The sequence below is a fragment of the Mastigoproctus giganteus genome, chromosome 10 (assembly GCF_048544385.1).
Source record: "Mastigoproctus giganteus isolate SK-2022 chromosome 10, ASM4854438v1, whole genome shotgun sequence".
Taxonomy (NCBI): Eukaryota; Metazoa; Arthropoda; class Arachnida; order Uropygi; family Thelyphonidae; genus Mastigoproctus; species Mastigoproctus giganteus.
Genome location: NC_143584.1, coordinates 145,029,229 through 145,042,164, shown reverse-complemented (window position 1 = coordinate 145,042,164; position 12,936 = coordinate 145,029,229). Strand labels below are relative to the sequence as shown.

The 12,936-nt window shown below is 38.1% G+C and overlaps 1 protein-coding gene across 1 annotated transcript in view; it reads right to left on the bottom strand.

Annotated features, from left to right (window-relative positions):
* LOC150079336 (uncharacterized) overlaps positions 1-12,936 on the bottom strand; it is a 283,854-nt gene that overhangs the window by 181,087 nt on the left and 89,831 nt on the right. Inside the window, exon 8 of the mRNA XM_090383035.1 lies at positions 12,174-12,248. Within this exon, the coding sequence (XP_090239161.1) occupies positions 12,174-12,248 (75 nt within the window). The remainder of the gene's footprint in view (positions 1-12,173; positions 12,249-12,936) is intronic.

The window sequence follows — 12,936 nt, the reverse complement described above, 5'->3', positions numbered from 1 at the left end:
CTGAAAGCACCCAATGCAGTCCTCAGAGCATTATGCTGGATGATATTTAGACGTTGCAAAGTGGTGCTTCTGGCAGAGTCATATACTAGACAACCATAATTTAAGGAATGAACGGATTAAAGTTCTGTAAAGGTGAAGTAAAGTATATTGATCAACTCCCCAAGACATGGATGAGACTGATCGAAGTATGTTCGTATGCTTTAGACAAGCATTTCTAAATGAGTGATTCGAGCTTGGAAATTAAGCTTGCTATCTAATATCAGACAAAGGAATCTGACATTAGTAGCAAGTGGGATTGGAGTATTGTTCATTAGGATGGAGAGCCTGATGCTTGCAAAAGTGGGAGGCAGTGCATTTCTTTTCTGATAGTCAATAACTATTCAAGTCCAGAATTCTATTTTGGTTATGGCAAGTTGGATTTGGCATTCAATGGTATTGATACTTTGAGACTGATAGGAAATGGTAAGATCATCTGATTCATATAAGTTTCAACAGTTTTTGGGATATCATGTGTCATGCTGCTAACTCTAACTGCAAAAAGTGTTAGCAGAACCTGCAGAACTCCTTCTTCCTGAATGTGAGAAGTAGAGAGTATGCTTTTATACCGGAACTGAAAAGTGCACAAGGGCACATGATGCAAGAAAGCAAAGCTTATATGGCATCATCCAAAAAAAACACACACCCTTCTCATTTCACAGATCCACTCACTCCAAATGTTTGTCTAGTTCTGCCTTGAATCTATTTAAGCTATCAACTTCTACAATGACAGATGGAAGTTTGTTCCAGCAATCAACCACCCGCTGGCTAAAGGCAAACTTCTGCACGTCTATCCTACAACTGTCTTTCCTCAATTTGAATTTATGCCCTCTCAGGTCATTATTCTGAGCAAGAGGAAGAATCCCATCAGCATTGAATATGCTTAAACCATTCAAGGCTTTATACACCTCAATCAAATAACCTCACAGGCGCCTAGTCTCCAGACACTGTAATTTGAAAAACATACGCCTTTCTTCGTAAGAGCAACCCTTTCTTTCATTCACTAATCTTGTTGCCCTTCTCTGTACTTGTTCCAACAGCTCTACATCCTTCTTAAAATGAGGCCTCCAGACCTTTATACAGTACTCAAGATGTGGCATGACCATTGCCTTATACAGGGGGATAATCATCTCCTTATTCCTGTATATCATTGACAAGACACCATGAGCTACTCTTGCAGACCATCTGCACTGCTCAGAAAACTTCATATCTGCCTGCACAATTACCCTCTGGTCCTTTTCGCTCTCTACCACTGTCGATGTAGTACCACTCCTTTTTCTTGTCTGTTATGAGGGCTGTATACTGATACCTGAGAGTTCTATAAGAATCTCTCAGTGCATCCACCTCATTTTATGGCCATGATGTTCTGGCTCTTTGAAAATGTCTCCTCGCCTGGCGTACCCTTCTCCTGAGTATAGTCAGTTCCCTGGTGGTGCCCCAAACTGACTATAACCAGGAGAAGGGTACACCAGGCGAGAAGACATTTTCAAAGAGCCAGAACATCTTGGCCATAAAATGAGGTGGATGCACTGAGAGATTCTTATAGAACTCGCAGGAATCAGTATACAGCCCTCATAAGAGACAAGAAAAAGGAATGCTGGAGGCACTTGGTGGGAACTACTAGAAACAATAACCCTTGGGAAGTTGTCTACAGAATAGTGACCAACATGCTGCCAAGAGGAGATATCCTAAAAACTACTGTCAAACCAGATGGAATCCCAACACAGTGTTGGGTGGATTCGGTAAATAACATCCTAGACAGTATCATTCAGACTGAAACTGAGAATCATTCCCCCACCCAGCTAGACATTATAAAAGAAAACACTGAATATGACAATGCAATGCCAATATTGAACCTCTGTTTACGCTACAAGACTTAGAAATAGCACTATCTAAAACCAAAAACAGTAAATGCTGAGGTTTTGATCTCTTAGAGGTTGAGATTATCGAAAGATTAGCAGAAATAGCACCAGACAAATTAATAGCACTATATAATAACTGTATGACAGAAGGTATATTCCCAAAAATATGGAAAAAAGCAGTGTTAAGATTAATTCTCAAAAAATCCTGAAAAACCCCTACTGATCCCAAATCATACAGACCAATAGCCCTAGTCCCTGTAATAGGGAAAATATATGAAAGACTAATATACAGCAGATTAGTTCAATATTACACAGAAACAGATTTACATTCCAACAATCAGTATGGTTTTAAGCAGGACAACTCTACGGAGGTTGCCATGCACCGCCTTTATGGATTGCAGTCACATTTGCACATCTCCAGTCCATGGGTACCTCCCCTAAGTAAAAGGAAGCTCTCATAATTATGGCTGAGGGTTTCCTTACTTCCTTTGCTGCCTCCTTTAATATAACTGGATAGATTCCATCCACCCCAGGTGCCTTTCTTATGTTTATCTTCGACAATTTTCCCTCCACTTTACTCTCATTTATTACAAGATTATCTAGCTTACTGCCAAAGTTTAATACACCTCTGGAATTCCCCTCCCTGAATAACTCTTCATGTGTGAATGTAGATGCAAAATATTCACTTAGTTTGGTAGCTACCTGAGAAGGAACATCAACAGTCGAACCATCGATATCAAGTGGTGGACCTATCTGATTCATCCCCTTCTTTCTAGAGTTTACATAATTAAAGAACTCTGCTGTTTTTCTTTGCATCCTTTGCCAAAGATTTCTCATAATCTGCCTTTGCCTGCCTAACCTCCTTTGCGACTAGGTTACAGACCAGCTTATATCTACATAGGCTTCTGGGTCACCTATTAATTTATATGTATCCCATGCATTTTTCTTCTATGACACGTGTCTTAGTTCATCTGACATCCATTTAGGCCTAAATCTTGAACAATATTTCTTAGTTGGTATGAAAAGCCTAGTAGCTTCTAAGATTAATTCTTTGAATGCTTCCCATTTAGAATTCAATATTGGTAACATTATCAGTTTATCTCACTGTACAGAATTTAAAAACTGTCTGAGACCCCTGTAGTCACCTTTATGAAAGTAATAATAGCCCTTCCCTTTAGCATTGATGGTAGTTACAGTTTAAGTAATTCCCATATCAATACATTGTGATCACTGTCACCCAGTGGTTCCTTTATCTGCAAATTCTTAATGCATGAATAATCACTGCTGATAATCAAGACCAAGAGTATTACTCCCTCTGGTTGCCTCTCAAATATGTTGCTGTAGAAAACAGTCATCCAATAAATCCGCAAATGTCTTGCTAGTGTGGGAGTGACCATCACACAAGTTCCAGTGTGATGGTCACTCCCACACAATCCCCCATTATAAGATATTCTGATTTACTGGCCTACTCTAATTCTCTGCAAAATTGCTCATTATACTCATCAGATTCATTAGGCCTATAACACACACTTACTATTATTTTTCCTTTCCCAGTGCTTATGTCACACCACATTGATTCAACATTGCATTGTCCTCCAACATCAATTGGATGCACTTCCTTAGATTTTGTGTGTTTCTTACCTAACAGCATAACCCCTCCTCCCTGCCTGTAGTGTCTATTCTTTCTGTACACATTTTACTCTCCAAATTCCAATTCTGCACTGCTTATGTCTGTGTGACTGCTTATCTCTGATATCCCAACAATATCTGCCCTTGATCATGATGTAGAGTATTCCATCTGGTCCTGCTGCACTGAGTTTTGTGGTAGCTAAAGCATGGTGCAATTCTGACATTGTGAAGGGGAGATTGTTTGCAGCACTAGATGCTGGTTCGAAGTTGATGAAATGTTTCTCAGCCTGTGCCTTTTGCACCTGAAAAGGAGGTGTATAAGATGTCGTGGCTGAGATTTCCACGAACAAATTGCCCAATGTATTTGCAATTTCCACTGGCGTTGTAACATCACAACCATTTACAGGGAGTATGGGAACACTGATGTGTGGATATTTAAAGTACATACATTATATTTTGGCCCATATCATTTGTGCTTTTATTGTTCTTGTAATTGTGGAGGCAAAACATCTCCATACTTCCCTTTTGATAGTCTGCCTAATACATTTTGCTTTTTCCCGAGCCTGTTTGAAGCGGATGAGATTGGCTGTTGTTTGAAACTTCCTGCAAGCATTCCTTGCACTATTTTCTTTTTTAGCCATTCTTCATTCATAATTCCACCACAATTTTGAGCATGCTAATATTTTGTTGGATTGCTTTGTGTATTGCCTGTAGTATTTGGTTAGATATACATTCTGTGGACAAGTTTATGGATGCCAAGTTTACCTGCTTTTCTTCCAGTATTGCTAGCTGCTTGTACATATCCTATTTTGCTTTGAAAAAGTTCCATTTGGCAGTTCTGTTAGAAAAGTGGAGAATGTTTGCATCAATGTGGTATATCACTCGGTAATGGTCACTACCCAGCAGACTGCTACAGATAGTCCATCCAAATAGGGGATATATGGATGCTGAACACAGAGAGAGAGAGACATCTTGTTTGTTATTTGATTTTTAGGAGCATTAGCAGCTAAGGCCATATTGCTCCGGGATATGCTGTGGTCATTCCCTGACCTTTCCGCATCCTCCATATTTGGTGGTGACGGGCTTGAACCCCGGTCTAATCAAGAAGCGTGTGCTACGCACTGCTGCTCCTTCCCACCTGGCTACGGAGGCGGCTCCAGAGAGAGAGACATCAATAGCTAAAGTAGATCCTGTAGGTAAATGTGCATAAATGTGTGCGCCATTATTAAGAGTAATCAAATTATGCTGGTCAAGTAACTTTTCTATAATTTGTCCACATTTGTCCATGCTTTGATTTCCCATAACAGATGGTGACTATTGAAGTCCCCTAGGATGAAGTAGGGTTCAGGAAGTACCACTAATTCTCTTACATCATCATAACTTATATTTTGATTAGGGTGCAAGTATAGCAAGACTGTAGTCAAGTCAAAATTAATGTTGACTGCAACTGCCTCAATGTTCGTTTTTAATGGAAATAGTTTGGAGGGTATTCGAGTGTTGATTATCAATGCTACACCTCCATGTGCCGGATTGATCAGGTTGTTTAAAACACAACCTTGCTGATGAATTGTATAGTTCTGGAGAGAAACAGTTATATGTGGGGTTAGGTTAGTTTCCTGTAGTCAGACAGCGATAGGATCATATGGTGTGAGGAGATCTTGGATGTCGCTTAAATTGCTGCAATATCCTCTACAGTTTCTCTGCAGAAATGTAAGCACTGTCTGGGTTTAGTAGAAACTTCGATTTATTTTTGAGGGGTTGAAGGTTTGTTTCACTCAGGTTTCACTTTCCCCTTCTTTGAAAAGTATGGCTTTCCTGTGTCCATATCCTCCTCAGTGAATAGTTCTAACCTGTTCATCGTGCTGTGAACTATCTTCTAAGTCCATTCATTCTGTTTGGTTTGTTTCAGGAGAAGCAGTAGCAGTAGTAGTGGCATGTGATACAAGAAAGCAAGTGTATCAGCATCAGCCAAAAAAAAAAATCACACCATTCCCTCCAAATGCCTGTCCAGTTCCTCCTTAAATTTATTTAACCTATCAACTTCCACAATGACAGATGGAAGTTTGTTCCAGCAATTAACCACCAGCAGGCTAAAGGCAAATTTCCACACATTTATTCTACATCTGCCTTTTCTTAATTTGAATTTATGCCCCCTAAGGTTCATAATCTGAACGAGTGAAAGGATCTCATCAGAATTCAGCGTGCTCAACCCATTCAAGGCCTTATACACCTCAATCAGATCACAGCGCAGGTGCCTAGTCTCCAGCCACTGCAATTTGCAGAACTTAAGCCTCTCTTGGTAAAAGGATCCCTTCATTCCCCTCACAAATCTTGTTGCCCTTCTCTGTATACATTCAAGCAAATCTACATCCTTCCTAAAATGAGGCCTCCAGACCTGTATGCAGTACTCAAGGCGTGGCCTGACCATTGCCTTATACAGAGGGAAAATCACCTCCTTTTCCCTGCTAGCAAAATTCCTATATATCACTGACAAAACCCCATGACCTGCCTTGGCAGCCTGTCTGCATTGTTCAGAAAACTTCATATCTGCGCAATTACTCCCAGGTCTTTTTCATTTTCTACCACCTTAAGTGTAGTACCACACAGTTGGTACATTTCTCTGTGGTTACTTCTACCCATATGCAGTACTTTACATTTGTCAAGGTTAAACTTCAGTTGCCACTTCTTAGCCCATCTGCCCAAATTTTCTAGATCCTGTTGCAGTAGCACACTGCCATTACTATCATTAACAACCCTGCCAACCTTTGTATCATCTGCAAACTTCGACACTGATATAACTTCATCAATATCGCTGATAAATATACAAAACAACAGTGGACCCAACACCGAACTCTGTGGGACTCCGCTAATAACATAAGTCCATAAAGAACAGCACCCATTGATTACCACCCTCTGTCTTCTCCCACTCAACCATCCTTTTATCCATTGTAGCAACTTACCCTTAATACCTTCTGCTCCAATTTGTACAACAGTCTTCCATGTGCAACAGTCAAAAGTTTTCCTGAAATCCAAATATATGATATCAAAATTATTTTTTGCATCCAGTTCCTTTGTAACCACATCATAATATCCTATCAAATTTGTCAGACAAGACTTCCCCTTAACAAACCCATGCTGTGTCTGAATTATTGCTGCAGTCTTGTCTTGACTTGTCTTTGAGGTGTATAAGGCCTTGAATGGGTTCAGCACGCTGAATTCTGATGGGATCCTTCCACTTGTTCAGATTACGAACCTAAGGGGGCATAAATTCAAATTAAGAAAGGACAGATGTAGAATAGATGTGCGGAAATTTGCCTTTAGCCAGCGGGTGGTTAATTGCTGGAACAAACTTCCATATGTTGTTGTGGAAGTTGATAGGTTGAATAAATTTAAGGAGGAACTGGACAGGCATTTGGAGGGAATGGTGTGATTATTTTTTTTTTTTTGGCTGATGCTGCATAAGCTCATACATTTTCTTTCTTGCATCACATGCCACTACTACTACTACTAGATGAATGCATCTTTAACCAGTGACTCCATTATTTTACCTGGAACAGAAGTTAAACTAACTGGTCTGTAATTACTCATGTCACTCTTCAGTCCCCCTTTGTCAATTGGGGATACATTTGCATATCTCCAGTCAGTGGGGACCTCCCTTGAGTCCAAGGATGCTCACATAATTATGGCTAGGGATTTCCTTAGTTGCTTTGCCACCTCCATTAATATAACTAGATAGATCCCATCCACCCAAAGTGTCTTTCTTATGTTTAAATTCAACAATTTGTCCTCCGCTTTCTCTCAGTTATTACACAATCATTTAGCACCCTGCTACAATTTGATAACCTTCTGCTATTTTCAAACCTTAATAACTCCTCATGTGTGAATGTAGATGCAAAATACTCAATCAGTTAGTTTGCTATCTGAGCAGGATCATCAATAGTCGAACCATCGATATCAAGTGGACCAATCAGATTCATCCCCTTCCTTTTAGAGTTTATATAAGTAAAGAAATCCTTGCTGTTTTTCTTAGCATCCTTTCCCAAAGATTTCTCATAATCTGCCTTCGTCTGCCTAACTTCCTTTGTGACCTGATTACAGACTAGCTTATATCTGCCATAGGCTTCTGATTCGCTTGATAATTTATATGCATCCCATGCATTTTTCTTCTCTGTCATGAGTCTCATTAGTTCATTTGATAACCATTTAGGCCTAAACCTTGAACAATATTTCTTAATAGGTATGAAACTTTTAGTAGCATCCATGATTAATACCTTGAATGCTTGCCACTTAGAATTTACTCTTGGTAACATCGTCAGTTGATCCCACTGTACAGAATTTAAAAACTGTCTGAGCCCACTGTACTCACCTTTACGGAAGCAAAACCCTTTCCTTTACCCCTGATGGTAATTATATTTTTAAGTAAATCCCACATCAGTACACTGTGATCACTGCCACCTAGTGGTTCCTTTATCTGCAAATTCTTAATACACGAATGATCACTGCTGATAACCAGATCGAGAGTATTACCCTCTCTGGTTGCCTCCCGAACATGCTGCTGCAGAAAACAATCATCTAATAAATCCACAAAAGTCTTACTAGTGTGTGAGTGACCAACCCACAAGTTTCAGTCAATATCTGGAAGTTAAAATCCCCCTATATAAGACATTCTGATTTACTAGCCCACTCTATTTCTCTGTACAATTGTTCATTGTACTCATTCGAGTCATTAGGCCTTTAACACACTCCTACTCTTATTTTTGCTTTCGCAGTGCTTATGTCACACCAAACTGACTCAACAGTGCACTGTTCATCTATATCAACTGGATGCACTTCTTTTGATTGTATGTTTTTCTTAATTAAAAGCATGACACCTCCTCCCTTCTGACTGTCTATCCTTTCTGTACACATTGTACTCCCCATATTCCAATTCTGCATTCCTAATATCAATGTGACACCACGTCTCTGATATCCCAACAATATCTGCCTTTGATGTCTTGACCAACACTTCAAATTCATCAAATTTATTTATTATATTTCTAGCACTGGCATACATGCACCTATTCCTATTCCTAGTTACCCTGACACTTCCCATATACCCTGCGGGGGGTATATGGAGTGGCATCTGTTTGTACGGTAATCAGCATATTTATAGCTTTCCTTTTTTTGCTTGCTGTTGGGTTTAGTGGAACAGTGGCCAATACTGATCTTGTCCAATCAGATAGTGATTCATTTGGTGGTATTACCACCGTTTGCATTGCAATTGATATTTGATTTTTCATTAGTTGAGCATAGGTTGGTTTATTGGTATTCAGCATTTGTACAGATTTTTTAGCCTCTTGGTACATAACATTGTGTTCAATTTTGCACCGCTGTATGTGTTTTTCATTTTTCCAAAGGGGACACTCCTTGGAAAATGCTAGATGTGCTTCTCTGCAATTTGGACAACTCGGTGTTGTAGCTGTATAATCAGTATTCATGTGTGCAGTGGATCCATATGCAGCACAGGCAGCTGCTCCTCTGCAGACTGTCTGTGAATGCCCCAACTTCTGGCACTTGTAGCAGCGTAAGGGGTTTGGAATGTATGCTCTAACACAGCAGTTAAGATAACCTGCTTTGATCACTGTTGGTGGTTTAAGGTTATCAAAAGTGAGTATTATGTTCTGAGTAAGAACTAGTATGCCACCTTTCTTTGTCATTATTCTTTTGACATTGATGACTCCTTGATCTTGTAGTTCTTGTTTTCTCTCTTCATCTGACATGTTCATGAGATCCCATTCAGTGATGACACCTCTTTGTGTGTTCAGGGAAACGTGGTGAAACAGTGACAGAAGTTCCACCAAAAGTCTTTTAGTTTTAGTAATTGCTCAGACTGTCAAGCATTGGCAACATCAACCAGTAAGTCTCCTGATCTTAAGTGACGAACTGTCTTAGGGGTACCTATAGTGGATTTCTGGGTCTTAGGAACTGTTTGCTCTATTTCGCCCTGGAAGGATGAGCTTTTTCCTTCCCGGTTACCAGCCCCACTACATGGAGGCAGCAGAAGCAGTGCCACCTTTGTGACCAAGCAGTAATGGGTTAGTAATAAAAGGAAAAAGTAAGAGAAGAAAGAAAGATTTCTTTTCCTTCTGATCTAGTAAAATGTTTTCTTTATTGAATTAACTGAGTGTTAATGTAACGCTGAAAACAAGAAAATGATTTTATTTCACCAAAAAGAGCACAAATTTACTGGCAAAGACACTTGATCACAAAATCGCTTGGTACCTGGGCCATTTTCTGAAATTCCCTGCATCTTGTTTTCCAGGCTGCTGCTCATTCCAATATAAGCAGTGCAAGAATCACTTTCACTGATGTCAGCGGCTACTGTTAATCTATTAGTCCGTGTATCCCCCAAGCTAGCAGTTTTCTGACCCACCTAACACTGCCATAAAGTAAAATCATTAGACTTCACTCTTGACCAGTGTTACATCCAGGGGGGTGAGTTTCACCCCGGTGGAATAAAATTTCCCCCTGGCAAAAAATAGTAATTTTTATTTTAATATTCATTCAAAGACCTCAAAGGTTGAAATTTCCATCACAATTTTTTGTTTAATTTTAATTAAAATTTTCTTCTTACTGTGTTCTTTAGGGGCCATATCAGTTTACACAATGTTTTAATTATAAAACACAAATTCAATAAATTGATGTCAAATATACACAACACAAAAATTCACATCAAATAAGTGTGGCACTCATTAGGTGGTACACAAGGAAAATAAATCACTAAAATTCAAAAGACACAAAATTTTCAAAATAATTAAATGGGCAATATTTCTGGCTGCACAAATTGTAACTAAAAGCCATTATTTCAAGTGTCTTGATAGTGTTTTGCACAAACAGTCTACTTGTGACTAATTCTTTGTATATCGCAGACAAGACGAATGGATCGCAGAGAATGAAGAGATTTGCCTGAACTGATCTGTACATTTGCCTGAAAAAATCTGTACATTCATAAATATACAGATTTCTTTGTAACATCATATTTGTTAATAACATATTATTAAATAATAATAAAAACTATACACATATACCACCCTAAGTTTACATTCTTCTCCCCTGGTGCATGTACCCATAAAGTTTACATTTTCTCCCCCCCAGGTGCAAACACTCTGGATTCAACATTGCTCTTGACTGATGGTTGTCTCAATTGCCCTTCCCCAAAAATAACAGAGGAGTCACAGATTCTGGTGTTCAACACCAACAACACAAAGGTATTACTTCGCTCTGATTCAAAATGGCTCTCCCACCTGGGCCACATAATTGTTAGTATATTTTACTGTTTTTTTTCCCCTTTCAATTATACATATATTCAACCAATTAATACCCTTACCCCCAAAATAACAGAAGAATCAGAGATTCTGGTGTTCATTCTGGTGCCCTACATACACATGAATAAATATGCAATTCACATATACTGTATCAAGAAATATATAAAATTTCACATTTGAATTATTAATTCATTTAATTTTAATTCATTTTCAATTTAACGTTTATTTAAAATGTTTTCTGTTTCCTTTTTTTAACAATTGTATACTGTGGAATGCTTTCATTGAACAGATAGCAATAATGTTGTTTTGAGAACTTTAATAGTAGAGCTTTTATCACAGGAACATACTGAAAATATCAATCATTACAATAAATTTGGAACATAAAGAAAGAAGAAACAAGATGTTTTTTTATTTATTGCAGTTCTTAATTTCTTCAAAGACAGGTAGGAGCTCAGGAGTGTAATTGGTAAATGATAGAAAAAGTAAAGTTTTGTATTCTAATTTAATTAACTGAATGATGTCTTTAAGATGTTAATTATGCCAATCTTTCCTTAAATTATTGTATGATTTAAAGTTGTGTATGATTAATATTAGTACAGTAAAATGTCAATTTAATGGAATTTATAGGGAAAAGGGTTATCTGCTAAATCCAACTGTCCATTAAACTTAAAAGAAATACATCAGCCCCCCCATAGTTTCCAGAATGATATGAAAGTGCAGTCTTGGAGACAACCATTTTATACCTCGACAAGCGTTGGAGAAGAACTGTGCATGTCCCTGCAGCAACAATGAATGCCAGTTTAATGACTGAATAATATGCCTTCACACGCCTCACTGCACGCATAACTGTATCTGTTAAATTCAAACTCTGTTGAAGAAGAGACACGATTGTCTCAAAAGCTCCAAAGTATTCATAATTAAAGATATTTACTGGATTTACACTTATCTTATTTCATTGTACCATGGATCCCAGTACACAGGCCCATTTATACTTACAGTATTAAAGTATTTCAGTTAAAAGTAGCCAAACTTAATTTATACACATTTTCAGAAAAAAAAGTTAAAATCTGTTAAGTTATTAATAAAGTCACATATAAAAATAACAAAACTATATAAACAAAATATGCGCATATGAAATGTACTGCATATGTAAGTAGTGTGGCTTGCTAATAGTATTCATCGGCATAAAAGTTCTTTGGTAACTATGTTGATAACGGCACTTATTGAAACTGGAATATTAATAATGAATAATACTTCTATGCTAATTTTTCATATAGTCCCGTAGGAAACAGAAAATTGTGCTTTATTCTAAGAATATAATAATTATTAAATTGCTACTTACTTATAAATTTCAACTCTTCACAAGGAATACTACTGTTCCGAAATTCATTAATATGAGGAGCTACCAAACAAACATCTAAAGAAATAAAATAATATTATTAAATACTGCTTTATATCTCTTAGGCATTTATAAATGAGCTGTTGTCTTCATGGACTATTTCTATCAAGAGTAAGTAAATTATCCACACAATTACACCTTGATAATAAAACTTATTTAATATTAGTATTATGCTATGAAACCTTTGGCAATTCCTTATTACCTTCACATGGAATGATAATATGCACTAATAACTTATTATTAGCCATATGATGTATGGAAGCCTGAGGCTTATGCTGCACCAGCCAAAAAATTTTTTGATTTACCCTATGTGTGAGTGAGTGAGTGAGTGTGTGTGTGTGTGTGTGTGTGTGTGTGTGTGTGTGTGTGTGTGTGTGTGTGTGTGTGTGTGTGTGTGTGTGTGTGTGTGTGTGTGTGAGAGAGAGAGAGAGAGAGAGAGAGAGATAATTAGCATTAGCATCAGCATTAGTAGAGGCATTTGATGCAAGAAAGCAAGTTCAGGCAGCATCAGCCAAAAAAAAAAAAAAAAAAAAAAACACCCACTTCCACTTCACCCCTCTGTTCGTTCAAAATACCTGTCCAGCTGAGCCTTAAACTTATTTAGGCTATCAACCTCCACCACAAGGGATGGAAGTCTGTTCCACCAACCAACCACCCGCTGGCTAAAGGCAAACTTCCGCACGTCTATCCTACATCTGTCTTTCCT